Source organism: Esox lucius, chromosome 18, assembly GCF_011004845.1.
Source record: "Esox lucius isolate fEsoLuc1 chromosome 18, fEsoLuc1.pri, whole genome shotgun sequence".
Classification (NCBI taxonomy): Eukaryota; Metazoa; Chordata; class Actinopteri; order Esociformes; family Esocidae; genus Esox; species Esox lucius.
This window is the reverse complement of record NC_047586.1, coordinates 22454493-22470417: the sequence shown is the minus strand read 5'-3', so window position 1 is coordinate 22470417 and position 15925 is coordinate 22454493. Positions and strand designations below refer to the sequence as shown.

Below are 15925 nucleotides of genomic sequence, written 5' to 3'. Positions count from 1 at the left end.
TTCAGATTTGATTCAGAAGCAGGAAACATTTTATTGTGTAAAAAAAGTGGTTTGTTAGCTCATTCAGAAATGTTCACTTATATACTGTATTCTTCATAGTGCTCTTCAAAAATAACATTACTGTATATACACACTTTCTCAAATTAGTTCTGATGTGCATTACATTAGCTTTCAGCCCTCAGCATGACTATGAAATACTTATTTCTTTGTGACAAAAAAAAAACTCCTGACCCATTTCTCTTTCCCAGTTAAGATTTTATTTCCCATAAGGGTTCTTGGTCCTCCAACTTTATCATAGCAAATATGACAATGTGACCTAAATTTGATGTCAAGTTGTGAATCAGTGTTGCGGAAATGTGTGTACGTGCAGCTAAAACTATGAATGACATTAAAACTCATTCATAAATGTTCTGTTTGTGTTTCAGTGAATACTCAGCAAGAGGTACCATTACCATAACAACAGCAATGTAGCCGTTGTGTAATTGTATCAAACAATGACATTGTCGTCAATTGTCTTTATTAAATTACATTTTGCGTCATGTTGACGCTAAAAGTACTCTCAGACTTGGACTTTAACAAACAATAAAAAGAGCAGTTCAGTTTTTACGTTTTACATTTATTTTTTTCCTTCATGACTGCGTCATAGTTGTTAAATGTTGTCTAAAAGTACATCCAGAAATCCACAAAGTTACGTCAGTTACAGTAAAAATAAGGTATAATAACATTTCAATGCTTAATATACTACAATATTTCAATTATTGGTACCTACAATAGTAGTATCTTGACTAAACTGAAGCAATTACTACTTTAGTAATTTGCTTTCAAATATAAATCCGGCTACTAGTATATACTGTATCTATACTGTAAATCTATATTTTCAAAATAATATCCATTTAAGCTTTTTAGTCATTCCACAATATAGATTACTGAACACAAACATGAACTGTCCCAAACAGCAATATTCATTAACTTAAAATAGCTGCACAATAATATAAAAATGTTACGTAAAAGAATCATGAATACTTGACATTTAAAGTCTTTTTACTTATGACTATGTCTGTGAGTCCAAACAGCTTGTGCTGTAGTCGTGTCGCCTACAATCAATACAATAGTATGTCCATGTAACAGGAAAAGTTAGGGAGGTCCAAGGTGTATGAATAGACAGTTAACACTGGTGCTTGAGGGCTGTTGCACATTGCTTTCCTTCTATCTTTCTTTCTCTCCCACACACTATGTAATTTCTTACTTTATTAGGGTAAGATATTTCTGAATGCTCACAGGATGATCATCACAAGACCACAATACATCTCAGGGATTATAATATCAACACTTATCATCCCTTTAGGAAAAGTATTACTTTTTTAAATAATACTTTTTTTCTTCTCTCAATACTGTACAACTTTGTCATAACACTAAGAGCACATTTATTTTTCTAATAACAAGTGTTACAGTGAAAGTGAGTATGCCTTTGGAAACTGAAAAGTCTGAGGCATTTTAGAGTCCATTTGTTGATTCACAACTTCCTCTAGCATACAATTTCAATATCCAGAACTATGGCTACAGGTTGCTCCATAAGGATGTTTAAAGGGCGGCTTCTATATCTGACACATATTAAGGGGCTCAGTTTAGCCCCCCCACCCCAGCCCAGTAGGCCCCCAGCTACAGACTCTGTCAATGTATAATTTTAGGGCAGTCTGCATTAAAACCGTCGGCCACCAGAGGGCCCTGACCACCTCTGGCCTCTGCTAGGTGGGGGGTGATGAGGAGAAGCTGGTCCATTGTGGTAGCTGTGTAAAAGGATAAAATCACATATTGGATTTTCTTGATCTGCCACTAGGGGGGGCGCTCTGATAGCAGTGCACATCCCCTCTCGTCTCTTCCACTGCACTGGGGGGTCTATCCCCTTCAGCCGATTAAAATAAAATCAGTTTCATGCACTATTTAAAACTTGGGTGCAAAACTTTGAGATTGGTTTGAAATGTATTGGGGTTTTTCTTTTTTTAAATTATTATTATTTTTTAAACCTTTTAATAGTCATTCATCATATGATGCTGTTTGATTAACCTTACCACTGGTAAGCGCGAAGAAGAGGCATTTTAAGTGATTATCATCAACTGAGAAAAAGAGGTTTGAGAAATCAGAGAGCTTTGGGAAAAGAGCGAGGTGTCAAGCTGTTTGTGTTATAACAGACTGGAAGGTAGGGAGGGAGTGATCAATGTACATGTTAACCAGCTTACCCTCTGGGGCCCCTGGGATGGAAATGTCGTGGAGGTCCAGGGGGCAAGCCTCTCACTCTGGGGTGCGGGGGCCGCCCTCTGAACCCTGGGTGTCCAAGGGGGGGAGGCGGAGGGAGGCCATGTCTATGGGGAGAGGTACAAGGAACAGGGTTTTCAAGAGTGAATAAAAAGTAACTGCATAATACATTTTCATACATTATATGATTGGTTTTACGATGGTTTAACAGTGATGGAACTGGTGAAACCAAAATCTTGTGTGAAAATCTATATTGTGGATGTTAGGGTTATTTTATATTGTGGATGTTAGGGTTGTTTACTGAGTCACTTGTATGTGGCTGTCCTGGCAAGCTTTACCTATGCATTGGTGGGTAGTGGCCTCTCAAGTGCATGGGTAGGGGTGGAGGAGGAGGGCCCATGCCCATAGGTCCGCCCCTTCCCATAGGACCACCCCTGTCCATAGGCCCACCCCTACCCATTGGACTGCCCCTTCCTCCTCGCCTGCCCCTCATGTCTGGGTAAGGACGCATCCTCCCCATCCCTCTCCTGCAGGCGTATAGTTGCATTGTGAGGGAATGAGTCATTCGGTGAGTCAGTTCATTGGGGGAAAAACAAGAGAATTGTACAAATGAATTCCAGTAAATCATATGAATACCTGGCAGATATTCAGCTCCCTGGTTTTAGTGCAACACTGCTACCATCCCATGCAAACAGGAGCATGTATTCTTTACCTCATGGGTCCAAACCCATTCGTTTCTCCACACCTTCCTCTCGGCCCCCTGCCCCGTCCGGTGGGGCCAAATCCTTTCATCATCATGCCCCGCCCTCCACGCATGCCTCCTCGACCGTTTCGGAAACCCCGGCCTCGCCCTTTGAAAGCACCACGACCCCTGTAGTTAGGAAAATAGAACACAATGTAGTGTAGCATTCTACAGTAAGCCATTCCATAGGGTAATCAATCAATCAATCAATCAAAATTTATTTATAAAGCGCTTTTTACAACAGCAGTTGTCACAAAGTGCTTTACAGAGACACCCGGCCTTAAACCCCAAGGAGCAAACAACAGTAGTGTTGAATTTCAGTGGCTAGGAAAAACTCCCTAAGAAGGTCGAATTTTAGGAAGAAACCTAGAGAGGACCCAGGCTCAGAGGGGTGACCAATCACTGCCTGAGAACAGTTTGTCACATGACTGACCTGGATTTGTTTTCTGACATAGGCGCCTCAGACACATTTTGGGATGTTTCCGTGTTGACCGTTACCTGCTCTGTATCTGCGTCCATTGCCTAACCCAAAAAAAGATGAGGTGGATTAAAAAGCAACAATTACCACATATCATTGAAGGAATAGTAGTTACAATGTTCTAAACTGTGCATCACGGGGCTTCAAAGACTCATAACATTGACATGATGGATGTCACAACAGTTATATGAGCTGGTGTTAACCAGAATAGTCAGGACATGGCTAAAAGCATGTCTAGGTTTGTGTAAAGTTTAACAATTTTACTAAATGCATCCTCCTCACACTGGAATATGCTCACTAAAATATATCATATACCATATAGTTCTTTTTTATAGTGTGTGTGAATTGATCTAATTGATCTCTAAATAGGCATCTAATCTGACATTTGTGCCGGGTGACATTTCAAACATGTGCCAATAATCAATAGGCTACACAAGCTTCTATCGAGAGAATGGAGAGCCTAAAGTCTCAGACACTCGAGTCCTAATTAAACTATTGTAACTGAATTGGTGGTAAACACACTGTTAATACTGCTGTTTAACAAGTAAAAGTAACAGAATTCTATAGTTTGGCAGCAGCATACATTATTGTACAAGTATAAACATAATTTTTTTTATTTACCTTTTTTAAACAGTAATTAAGAACATTAAGAACAATTAAGAACAATAACGGCTTGTACATCATACATATGACAAAAGAATAATTATCCTAAACTCATTGTCATGTTAGTCGTTCACCAAAGAAACAACTACAATAGTAATATTTTACTCTATGGCACTAAATTGTGTTTTGCAGGAGTTTTGGCAGAATGGGTTGGAATTATTTGAAACAATACAGACCATAACAACATCCTGTTAAATTATCTAAATGTGCATTTTAATTAGACAAATAACCCTAAAAGGACAAAACAGAGGGTAAAAACACAATTACACATTTATGTCTGGCAAATCATATTTGAGTTAAATAAAAATTAATTTAACCTTTATTTTATCAGAGGGGGTCATGCTGAGATCAAAGGTTTCTTTTGGGGATGAGCCCTGCAAATAACAGATTTCTGTGAATTAAATAATGAGGAAAAAAGAGCAAACCTAAATTTTTCTGTCATGAAAAATGTACAAGAAAAGTGAGAAGATTGAGTGATACCTACAGCTATAAGGTAATCAAAAAAGATTGACAAATATTTCACTCTTCGATCTAGCCTAAAGACTACTGGCTGATTTGGTACAGAAAACATTACAGCACAAGAGCATTCTGGGTAACTTCAGAAAGGAAAAGGTGAACTAATTAAAAAAAGTACAAGCCTTTTATTGAAGGCTATTTGATTACTAATTATCCATACTAAGGCCTGCCTCAGCTGACAAAGTTCATTTTCAAATCAAAGCAGAACATTTAGGGTACATTACGGGAACATTCTGTTCTGGGTGGGATGTTTGTGAACTTCAGGGGAGATCCTAACTTCAGACCTCTGCCTCCAGTCAGAATCCCTTTCAGTCGATAGTTGCGTAAAAGCTGGACCTTTGTAGAGAGATTGTCAGCTGGCTGGGAAGACTGGTGCACTGACTGAACATGGATAAGAGAGTGGGTGAATCCTAAGCCAATGAGATCTTCATGAGTCAGGCACTGTGGCTGAATGAAGTGAAGCCTGGGACAAATCTGGCAGTCCCTAGAGATTATCCATGGTGTTGAGGTCTTAGCCTCCTCCCTAAAATGTAGCACCTGCAGCACTGCAGGGCTGTAGATTGGGAAAGGCAGGAGTGTGGGATGGGGTAGGCTGTAGTGAAAATGACAGAGACACACACACACACACACTCACACCACAGCAGATGGACAGTCCACAAGCCTGGAGCGCCAGAACAGCATGGCTGAATATACAATGAGAAATGCGACTACTATATTGTGGGGTGACATTTTAGAATCTACCTTGAGGAAGATGTCTGTGGAAAGTTTGTCAAGGATGGCAGAAAGCAGTTAGAGCATCGGAGCAGTAACCCAACATTGCTTGATTGAATCTCAGAGATGACAAGTTCAAAATTGGCCAGAAAGTTACCCTGTGTCTGCTTAATGACAAACATAGATAATTCAAGAATGTCAGCATGTCTGCTTGGAGTCTTGTAATGCACTTTCGCAACTGTGGGAGATTGAATGCTGCAAAAATGTTGTTTCTGTTTGACTGAGGAAATATATACTGGTCTCATGAATTCTTCCTTAATCTTCCTTGAAAACAAAAAAAAACATACCCACCTATCAAAATGACAGATGTTATCATGATTCAGCATCTCATTTTGAAAGCCCACATCTTCATTATAAATAGTCTTATTATGATGACAAGCTTAGGCAGGGTGGTCTAGGATGCTCTAGCGGTCTTAAAAGCCACTGACCCAGGCACACCTATGATGTGCCTGGGTTGCCTTCTAGGCTACAATACCAGTATAAAGTTTGGATACACAAACACACTGAAGGCTATTTTTTTTTATTTTTAACTAAAATTAAAATTACCTTAAAGACAATGCCAAGAGTGTGGGAAGCTGTCATCAAGGCAAAGGGTGGTTACTTTGAATAATCTAAAATCTAAATGTAATTTGATTTGTTTAACACCTTTTTGGTTACTACATGATTACAATGTATGTTATTTCATAATGTTGATGTTTTCACAATTAGTCCACAATATGGAAAATAGTAAAAATTAAGTAATAGCCTTGAAAGACCAGCTGTGTCCAAACTTTTGACTGATACTGTATGTGCAGATAAACGTCACGGAAATATACCAAATATAGCTGGAGCGGATTACACTTGCCAGTACATACACTACTACACTCACGAGCATCCACTCTGTGCCTGTAATATTGGAGGTTAAGTTTTACACTAACTTCCAACCAACCAACATTTGTATAGATTTTACGTTAAGAAAGGGTGCGGTGTTCTTTATGCAACGGTTCGCAAAAACAGCTGAAGCACCATCAAGCATCCTCTGTGGGAAGCGCACATCAATGAATGAGCTTGTTATATTAGCAAGGGAATGAACAGGAACATCTTTCCCATTTAAGAAAAAACGCTTAAAAATACCTTTCTCGTCTCCATAAACATAAATTGGATGCGTTTATCTTAATCACAGCTATATGACTGTAGGGTCAGTGGTTATCCAATTCTGGATAATATATAAGATTAATACGGACGTCTTTATTTTTAGAGGCGTTTGGTTGACAGAAAGCTGTTGTAACGTGCTGGAATGGCTTACCTCACTAGTGTTGAGGGCTATTGACGTCCAGAAACAAGCCAAAGCTAAATAGAGGTCCTTACTCTAAATAAAATAAAAATGCCTACAAAATAAAAACGTTAAAAAAAATATCTATATTATATACCCTGTTTCTAATAGCCGACCTAGATTTGAAATGGCGGCTTCAGTCGAACAGATACATTCAAAGCTTGGATTTCTTTGTCAAGAATCGTTGTAGTGCGAGTCACGCCCACGTGAAATGGAGTCACTCTCCGATTGGATAAAACCCTTCTAAATCCGTCTAAATGATAACCTGTTTATATGTTACGAGTTACCTCCATTACAATTAATACCTATTGTTAAAGGAAACATTAATATATCAAACTTATGTTTGGTGAAATGTTTTCCATGTAGTTGTGAACCTTTATTAATGACCTTAAATTACTAGATATCAGAATGTGTCTATATAATCAAATTGGATTAAACTGATAAATAGAAATGTGATGTATCTATCATACAGACCTGCTTTTCCTGTAATAACCAGTGCAATGCGAGGATACTATTAAGGTATTTGTCTCCTCTCCACATTTGTGTGCGCTTATCACAGAGTATCAAACTGGCAGCACAATTAAATTTTGTTAATCAAGTTTAATTAATTGTAAATAACGTAAAATGATGTGAATTGTATAAGGTAAAACAATATGAGCTTATTTACAAACAATAAAATTACAAAGTCAAGTGCCCAAAGAACCGTTATTTACATCAGATAAGGGGCAGAATAATCTAAGTAGAATATTAAAATTAAATTATCAATTAACAAACCAAAAACTGTTTTCAGAACAAAAAAAGTTTTACAATAGTCTAGGCCTACATCTAATGGAAATTGGTTTGGCCACGTTACGCACCATTCCACACATGGTCAGCTTTTATGCACATCATCACGCTTGATTAAGAATGTCTGATAGTTCATTGATATACTCAATGGTGTATTTGAGAGTTTGGATTTTGGTCAGAGGTTGGCCCCTTTTACTGTAATCCGGAGGCAGGTAGTCGCGGAGCTGGTGCAATGCTTCGGCTAGGCTCCTCATCCGCATCTTCTCCCTCTCGCTCGCCTTCATGCGTCTCTTGGTAGACATCTTTGGTTTATTTTGTTTTATCGTTGCACAGTGGGTCGGGCTGTGTCCTGGTAAGGCATATGAAAAATGTCCGAAGCTCTGATGTCCAACTGAACTTGATGACATCTCTGGAGAAGAGCACATCGAATCAAATGATGATTCAGGTGAGGTGGATTCAAGGGATTCATGGCTGTTCCCAAAAGCCCTTTCCTGCGTCTTCCAGTCCCATTCAGATAGCATTTTTGAGGTAACAATGTCTATCTCACAATCCAGATCGACAATATCCTCAGATAAGTTCTCCATACTGTGATGCGGTCAACTCGACGAAAAGCAAATTCTGTAAAACGGTTTGAGGAACCGTTTTATATGGACGCAGGTCTCCAGCGGTTTATGAGTTCACAGCTGAAGCAAAAGTTCAAAGAACACTTACGTGCTAAAAACACAACCTTCCCGACTTACGAAGTTCTTTATCACTGAGGTGCCAATAAGGCTAAATTGAAGGATAATGTGCAACAGAAAGAAAAATAATGACATTCCCTTTTGTGGGAAATGGCTCTTTAGATGGGCAAGACGACAATTATCAGTTTGATGTCATCTGTCCAATGAAGGAAAGAAAGGAGACTTACACCTGGGTTTTTCACACATCTTTGCCAGTGTGGTCAGCGTGTGTCTGTCTACGTGGAAGTCTATTCTATGGCAACGTTAGAGGAAACGTCGGCTAATAGATTTAGAAATACCATACTGATTAAGTTAGACATAATGTGACCTAGGATGTCTACGCACTGTGATTCTGAATCTGAAGAGACATTTTTAGTTTGTATTGTGAGGAAACAACTCCGACAAATCAGTCCAGTTGAAATACCGGTTCTCTGTTGACGGATACTAATACGCAGCTGTCACCCCGGCCATGCGAGACGCACAAACCTGGCAGCTCTTTCATGTCTCAATAAGTGTGTAACGGATCACTAATGATCAAGGGGAGCAACACGGGCCGGTCATAAAAGTTCTTCAGCTGGTGGGTCTCTGACGGGCGACAATCTTTGCGCTCCACTCCCTGCTATATAGGAAGCAACACGTCGGGAAGTTTATGTGGTTATTAGGAAGGCGATGATACTTCCATTAGGTTACTTCGTCTTTTGTGCAAACGAGAATAAAAGTTTGTGTTTTGCCTTCCAAATCGTCTCTTCCATTTGGAAAGCCATTTGTTCGAATCCTGTTTTGAATTTGGCTAATATTTGTCAATCAGGAGCTGTGGGATATCCGAATCTTGAAAATCCTATTTTTTGGCTTTTCCCCTTTCAATTTTTTCACAGAACACCCCAAAGCAATTCTACATATAGTCTTTTATTGCTTTATCTCCCGCTCAAGGGATATTATAGATTTAGAGACAGAATACGTTGTACAAAGGTAGAGCCAATATCAAAAGCCAATATCAAAAGTAAAAAATGCCTTTCATAAGGTACATTCCTTTGAATTAGAATAATTTGGTTTGTCTTACACTTCACAACACATCCCTCAGTTCAGGAACTTCAGCCTTAACCTCTCTACCAACGGCAGTGGGCTATTGCTGCATGTCTCAGTGTCGTCGCCATCGGACACAGGCGCTGGGGATGCAGGTCTTGGAATAAACACAGTATTGTTATCAACTGTGATTGGCTGGACATTCGGGCATTTCCCCTTGGATGACACAGAGTTTCCTAGTGTCTGTTGTTGCCCCACACTGGCAGATACAGCTCTAGGCCTGATGGGCTGAGCAGTTGTTTGCAAGACTGTAGGCCTGAGGATATAGGCTGTTGCTGTGTCCCATGCTGGCTTTTTAGTGGCGGTCGGTTTCAGTGAGTAGTCATTGAGCTTGTGGTATGTGGAGTTGCTTTTGGGTTTGACTTTGACCCTTCGGCGCCCTGCTCCCCGCTGCCGGTTCTCCGCCTCACTGTCCTCGCTCGACGAACAGACATGGGCGCACACACTCTTCTTGGCTGCCTGATGTGACTTCACGTTTCTGTTACCGGGACCAGGTTGTGTGTAGGCAGGTTCAGATCGGGTCCTTTGTGGCAGAGCGGAATAAGAGGCTACTGTATTCTTCACAAATCTGTACTTTTGTGAAGGCTTCGGTTCACCAGCATTATGTGCTGTGACTGAGCCGGGTCGAGTTGAAGTGATTAAGACAGGTTGTGTTGGAGTGACTGAGGCGGGTTGTGTTGGAGTGACTGAGGCGGGTTGTGTTGGAGTGACTGAGGCTTGTTTTGTGGAAGTAACTGAGCCATGTTGTGTTGGGATGATAGAGACAGCATTTGAGCTGCGTTGAGCTAGGTGTGGCTCACATGTTAATGCAATGATCCGGGATTTATCAACAAGTGGGGCTTTCTTACCACACACCAGTGGTTGTTTGGATGGCTTGGGGTCCTTTCTGCTTTTAATGGGTATCAGTGCCATTGGTTTGGGGCCGCAGTTGTTAGAATCATCCGCTTCCAGAGGTGGTGACTGGGAGACATCATTGTGTGCTATGTTCACAAATGTTTGGGTGTTTTTCATTAGAATCCTGTCCCTAAGCGAGTGCTCTGCAAAACACGACCCTGGAACGACCTCCGTCGGGCAGCGTTCAGAAAAAGGCCCTTGTTGCAAGGATTGGACTCTTTCTTTGAAACTGTCATCTGTAATTGGCGTTGACTTCGGGTTAGCCCCAGGGTGAACGCTAGAAGCCTGCGGGGATGGGGAGGAGGTAAATGACGGAGACTCCCAGTCAATGTCACTCAGATGAAGAGCGTCCATCACCATGGAAATGGATGGAGAGGAGACCACTGGATTTGGAATACTGCCAGAGGAACCAGGAGATGACAACATCTCCTGTACATGAGCTCCAAGACATACTTCTAAGTGAGGATGGTCTGCACCAGGATCAATATGCTGTTTTAGGGACTTTGGATCCTCCAGGACCACAACTGAATCATTAGTGGGCATCATGGTTATAGTGGCCTGTGCTGCAGTCCTGCCAGAAGGTTGCTGGTCCTCAATGTCAGGAGTGGAACTGTGCAAAGACATCTGGGCTAGAAGGTCAGAAACTCCATCATCACAAGGATCTGAGGGCTTCTCTTTCTTGCTCCTCGGTTTCTTCTCTGGAAATAGGAAAACAGGAGATACAATGTGAGATGTGCTTTATATATAATGTGCCTGTGCCACAACAGATTGTCTCTTCAAATGAATGTATCCTTGGTTAACGATACCGGGACAACTCCTGCTCTACAGCGATGAACTACAAAAGGTGCCAACCACAACCATTTTAAAGTGGCAGAAGCTCCTGTGTGACAGACACCTCTGGTGCATCAAAGCCTTGATGTGAGCGAGTGGAGCTGCCAAACTCTGGCTATCCAGGTGTCAGAGGTCCTGTAAGATCGACTCTGAAAAACATCGCAAAGCTCCAGGTGCCTTTGATCCTTATTCTGTCTGAGGTAAGGACTGTGCAGTCAGGGCTCGTCAAGTTTAGGGGCATCCTGTCCCCTAAACTTGTAAAAGTAGCAGATTTAATTTCCCTATAAATATGTTGATTTAATTTCCTTGTCAATATGTTACTGACAAAAAGCATCTTATTAGGATGTCAATCATTCAAATAAATACATATTAACTGGAGGTTCTTATCTATAACATTTATATTTTTATTGATGCATTATATTCTCCCCAGCCATAAGATGATGTTCTTACTCTTGGTTTTATTTTCCTCAGCTTCAGCCTTCTCCTTGAGGTACAGTTCCACCACATCTGGGTAAGCCAGACGGAAAAGAGCTTCTTCCTCCACAGTCCTAACCTCATCCTGGCTGTCCTTGGGGTGGTCCTCAGGAAACACATAATGATCTGAACAAAGAAAATCATGGAGAAAACCACTATTAACAAAGAGTAGCAATTTTCAACAGCCCCAAAATCTGATTACAGTTGTATCCATTCTAATGTATGTCTGCTAAATGAACGTAAAATGCCCCAAAAAAACATTAAAGAACACAGATTTTTACAATTACATTTGAGTACTTGACTTGAGTCTAGTTAGGACTGCAATATCAGACAAGGTTGTTAGTGGGGGAGACTTTGATATATTTCCCAGCCCAGGGAGGAAGCCATTTTAGCACCTGGTGGTGTTGTGGCTGGTCTGTCACCTCTGACCCACCTCACAACAAGTCACTAACAGACAACACGGTGACGGGCATGGCACAGCAGCCCGGGTTCATGGGGAGTCTTGATTGGTCAGACTGTCACAGTGGGGACCTTCATTGGCTGAAACTGACCTGGCTTTCTCCAGATGATTTCAAAGCAGACGACTGAGTTCCTCACCCTTGGCTTCCATATACTGTTGATGGGGGGATTTCAATGAGTTTAACTATTTGAATGTGTATTATTGTAAACTATTTATAGCCAAACACAGCTGAGTAACCTGACTATACCGTAGTGGTGTTATCTGTGAGGATGTCTCCCTTCCATGTTTTCTGTTCATCAGCTCGGTGTAAGTCATCAGGACTAGAACCTTCTCGCTGGTGTAGTGCTTTGGCCAGTCCATCTTCTCAAATGCAAAGTTCTGGATCATGGAACACAAAAAAGTTCTGACTGACAGATAATAAACTTCATACAGTCAATTAATTTCTAAAATCACATTTTAATGAATTACATTTTTAAGGTATTACTTCAGGCATTTCATGTTTAATTTGACAGAAAAGAGAATAGAGCTTTTGCTGAATGAGCAGTGGGCCAGACTGGAACACATTCTGCAGCAGTACTTGTGTACCACACCCAGCAGTTTATACCGTAGGTTAATATAGAAGGAATACCTGCATTAACAGCAAGTTTGGTCTCCTCCTTTTGAAATTATGGTCAAGCTTATCTTTGTTGACCAGAAACTCATTTATGATCTGAAAAGCAACATTTTCATACAGGAAATTATATTGTGATACATTGGTGACCTTACCATGTGATATTAAACAGATTGAGCAGATTCAGATAACTCAACTTACTGTACCTCTGTAAAAGGGAAATGATCACTTTCCAGTGTTTTCCTAAAAGTAAATCGACACCATGCTCAGACATAAAGCATGATGTAACATTTCAAATCCCTGCCCCCCATTAACTAAATTACATAAGCCACAATATATAAATTTGTATAATATAAACATTTGGTCTCACTTTCTGATGTTGGCATCTGTTGAAGAGGCTTGTCGGGTCTGCTCATAGTGGTGCCAGTCACAGGGACACTCATAGTCATAGTCCTGAGGCTCACAGAAGTGCGTGCTGTTGCACAATACACAGCCACGGCGCTCATGGGCCTTGGCTGAGCCTGAGAGGGATGTAGATATGGAAAAGAGAAATTAGTATGGTGGAAGTGCACAATGGTGAACAGCATGGAGTTAAAAATTTAGGAGTCAAAGACAGAAAGACAACAGTCACAGATCATTTTTGTTTATATTCTCTGGCTTACCATAGACCCATACTAACCTTGATGTCAAGCTAACTGTATTATGTTACAGACATTTACATTTTAGTAATTTTAGAGATGCTCTTATCCAGAGCTACTTGCCCGGTTAACTTGCTTGCTCAAGGACAGAACAACAGATTTAACACCTTGCTGGCTCTGGGATTCGATCCCACCACCATTCAATCACCGGGCAGATGCTCTAACCTATCTGCCGAAACATTAGCAAACTAAAGCATCTCACATGTAGGTGCCTTTATCATCACAGCGTGATCTTAATCAACCACACACAAGTCATGTAATTCCTGGGAAAACCTAACCCTACCCACTCCACCCCCTCCCACTTTACATTTATCCCCACATGCGGACTGAGATGAGTTTGGGGGAAGGGCTAAGTAACCCACCAGGATGGCGACACAGGTGACAGTGAGGAACCTTCTTTACGACCCCCTCTGGCACACCAACCCCCTCCTCCCTCCACTGGCTGAATCTGCCAAGGGAGAAAAAAAGAGCATAAGAAAGGCATAGGGAACGAAATATACACATCTGCATAGGACCTTCAAAGAACAGAATTGTGTGTTTAACAATTGTTTTTACTGTACTTTTTTTTTTTTTATCCATACATTGTTGGGATATGTGCTTTTATTGGATAGAGGAAAAACAAAGGGTACGAGTGGAAAAGGGAGGCCTGATTGGAGCCCATGCTGCAGTGGTATGAGGCAGCAGGTTGGACAAAATCACACTGCTGGAGAGTGAAACGAAAATGACTTTTTGTTTGTTACTTACCTTTGTAGAAGTGTTTGTCCTTTTAATGTCTGTATGAGTTTTAGAGCTTGTTCTTTCCCAACTCCTGGTATGCCCTTTTATTAAAACAAAAATGATATTCATACACATGCTATAACACAACTATTTAGGTTGTTTGCAGAGAGGAACCAAGCCGGACTTTAGCAGTCCACTCTTCAGTACCTTAGGAATGTAATCACAGCCCAGAAGGATGGCCAGCCCCACAAGTGTTTCCCTGGACAGGTGGAGCTCAGTCTCCACCCTACAGGTCCTGTAACAGTTCACCTGAGGGTCCTACAACAGTGGGAATGAGAGAGGGGACATTACATGAGAGCAGTAATGCCATTAGACATCAGCAACCTACCAATATAACATTTAAAGATAGGATTGGATCCAGAAGAACTACTAATTAGTTCAATCAAACCCTAAATGGCACACCCCATAAAACACAGTGGGATGTATCAAACAGAAACACACAAAAGCATTACCTTGGTGTTCATGTTGAAGTTTCTGTAGACCGTCCGCGCTCCATACAGGAAGGCATCTCCATCGTTGGTGATGCAGCCGTCCACCAGGCCTTGGGCATCCAGGAAGGCACACATGGCTTCAGCCTCTCCAGCAGCTGTCACCCAGGGGATTCCCAGACAGTCCAGCATCTCTGCACACTGAAGGAAAGATGGAGAGTTGGACAGTAAGTGGGTCTCTCTTAATACTTACTTATGCTGTTATACATGTGTTGTATACATTGCATTCACATTGCTTTAACTGAATAAGGAGGGCAATGAATTTCACAACTCCTTAACAAGTGGACCTGACTGATGCTGTTCATCCTTCCCACCTCTCTCAGCACAGCATTGAAGCGCCCTCTGTTGATGCTCTTTGTAGTGTTTTTTTTAGGGGCCGATTTTTTTAACCCTCCGAATCTCAAGTCTGTCCTCTTGCTCATGGTCTCCGCTTTGACTTTGGGGGCCTCTCCTTCCATGACAAACACAAGCTTAACCCCCATCAGTGTGAGGGAGGATACTCTAAAAAACAGATTACTGAAAGAAAAATTATAATAATATCCATTATTCTTACACGTAGATTTTATTTTGAATCAGTAGACCATTATTCGTAACATGCTTAAATCATAAAAATGTATGATTAGTAAAGGATGAGAATTAAATGTCAAAGTAAACAAACAAAAAAACATTAGCAGTTTTTCAAGATCTGTACGTATTACCGGAGATGAGGTTTGGTGACTTTTCCCATCATGGCTTGGACGTGCTGGGCTTCGCAGACCCATAGGCTCAGGTCCACCGCCAGAGTTTTCCCTGTGAGGCTGTACAGAGGTACCGACTCCTGAATTGGCGACAGAATGGACCACAGATGGTGCACACCCATCGTGCAAATATTCGTTTAGTCTCTTACAAATATCATACGAGCAATTTCTAGTTTTTGTAACAAACGCAATCTTTCAACAAACGCGATTTTGATTTTAGCGGCATTTCCTGCAAAAACAAACCCCCTCCAAAACCCAACCCCCTCACTTCCGGTCCAAGTAAACCGTGAATAGTTTGAATCTGTTATATATCTACTGGATGAACAATAACCTAACATCGTAAAAACGAAAGATAATTTAACGTCAAGAATATAATTCTCAAATGTTCAAAAGACAAACATTTATACATTATTAGCGATAAAAGACTGTCAGCCAATGAATACGCGAGACGACATTCATTGCGCGACATGCTCGTCATAACTGGACGTTGCACACCTTTTTTTTAATATATGTTCACTCACAATCAAGAGAAAAATGGCACGTGTGGTACTATAAACATGCCCGTACAATAATAATAATACGTCATGGGGTTTTATATACAGTTATTAGTTCAACTTAAGAGTTTCTACCGAG

General features: G+C 40.9%; 3 protein-coding genes across 5 annotated transcripts; all 3 read right to left on the bottom strand.

Moving 5' to 3' along the window:
* Window positions 1–595: 595 nt before the first annotated feature.
* si:ch211-51e12.7 (uncharacterized protein LOC336335 homolog) lies at window positions 596–6923 on the bottom strand. Of its 3 annotated transcripts, XM_034287871.1 has the most exons (8): window positions 6709–6923; window positions 4877–5033; window positions 4454–4510; window positions 3429–3517; window positions 2966–3124; window positions 2592–2780; window positions 2238–2360; window positions 596–1787 (listed from the first exon to the last, which is right to left on the bottom strand). In XM_034287871.1, exons 3-8 carry the CDS (start codon window positions 4475–4477, stop codon window positions 1700–1702), a joined length of 672 nt encoding a protein of 223 aa, XP_034143762.1. In that variant the 5' UTR covers window positions 4478–4510; window positions 4877–5033; window positions 6709–6923; the 3' UTR covers window positions 596–1699. The 3 variants fall into 3 exon arrangements, with proteins under 3 accessions (XP_034143762.1, XP_034143763.1, XP_010902936.2); XM_034287872.1 differs by lacking the exon at window positions 4877–5033; XM_010904634.3 differs by lacking the exons at window positions 4454–4510; window positions 4877–5033 and having other exon boundaries at window positions 6709–6922.
* Window positions 6924–7412: 489 nt separating this feature from the next.
* msgn1 (mesogenin 1) lies at window positions 7413–8131 on the bottom strand. The gene has a single exon (XM_010904632.2). The coding sequence runs from the start codon at window positions 8103–8105 to the stop codon at window positions 7626–7628; it is 480 nt and encodes a 159-aa protein (XP_010902934.1). The 5' UTR covers window positions 8106–8131; the 3' UTR covers window positions 7413–7625.
* A 1170-nt stretch (window positions 8132–9301) lies between these two features.
* LOC105030644 (GEN1 Holliday junction 5' flap endonuclease) lies at window positions 9302–15546 on the bottom strand. Its single transcript, XM_010904630.4, has 13 exons — window positions 15254–15546; window positions 14870–15071; window positions 14520–14696; window positions 14215–14325; window positions 14035–14108; window positions 13653–13738; window positions 12963–13113; window positions 12799–12835; window positions 12611–12691; window positions 12230–12360; window positions 12074–12135; window positions 11499–11648; window positions 9302–10915 (listed from the first exon to the last, which is right to left on the bottom strand). The coding sequence occupies exons 1-13, from the start codon at window positions 15412–15414 to the stop codon at window positions 9318–9320; spliced, it is 3021 nt and encodes a 1006-aa protein (XP_010902932.2). The 5' UTR covers window positions 15415–15546; the 3' UTR covers window positions 9302–9317.
* Window positions 15547–15925: the final 379 nt, after the last annotated feature.

Bases quoted from the DNA above. Each gene is read 5' to 3' on its own strand.
- si:ch211-51e12.7 (XM_034287871.1), bottom strand. From the start codon at position 4,477: ATGACCCCCTCTGATAAAATAAAG. The intron at 3,125-3,428 runs GTCAGTCATGTG...TCCTAACTACAG, and splicing joins ATGTCAGAAAACAAATCCAG to GGGTCGTGGTGCTTTCAAAG. The intron at 2,361-2,591 runs GTAAAGCTTGCC...CTCTCCCCATAG, and splicing joins CACTACCCACCAATGCATAG to ACATGGCCTCCCTCCGCCTC.
- msgn1 (XM_010904632.2), bottom strand. From the start codon at position 8,105: ATGGAGAACTTATCTGAGGATATTGTCGATCTGGATTGTGAGATAGAC.
- LOC105030644 (XM_010904630.4), bottom strand. From the start codon at position 15,414: ATGGGTGTGCACCATCTGTGGTCCATTCTGTCGCCAATTCAGGAGTCG. The intron at 14,109-14,214 runs GTACTGAAGAGT...TTTTAATAAAAG, and splicing joins GCTGTGATTACATTCCTAAG to GGCATACCAGGAGTTGGGAA. The intron at 12,836-12,962 runs GTGAGACCAAAT...ATTTACTTTTAG, and splicing joins ACAGATGCCAACATCAGAAA to GAAAACACTGGAAAGTGATC.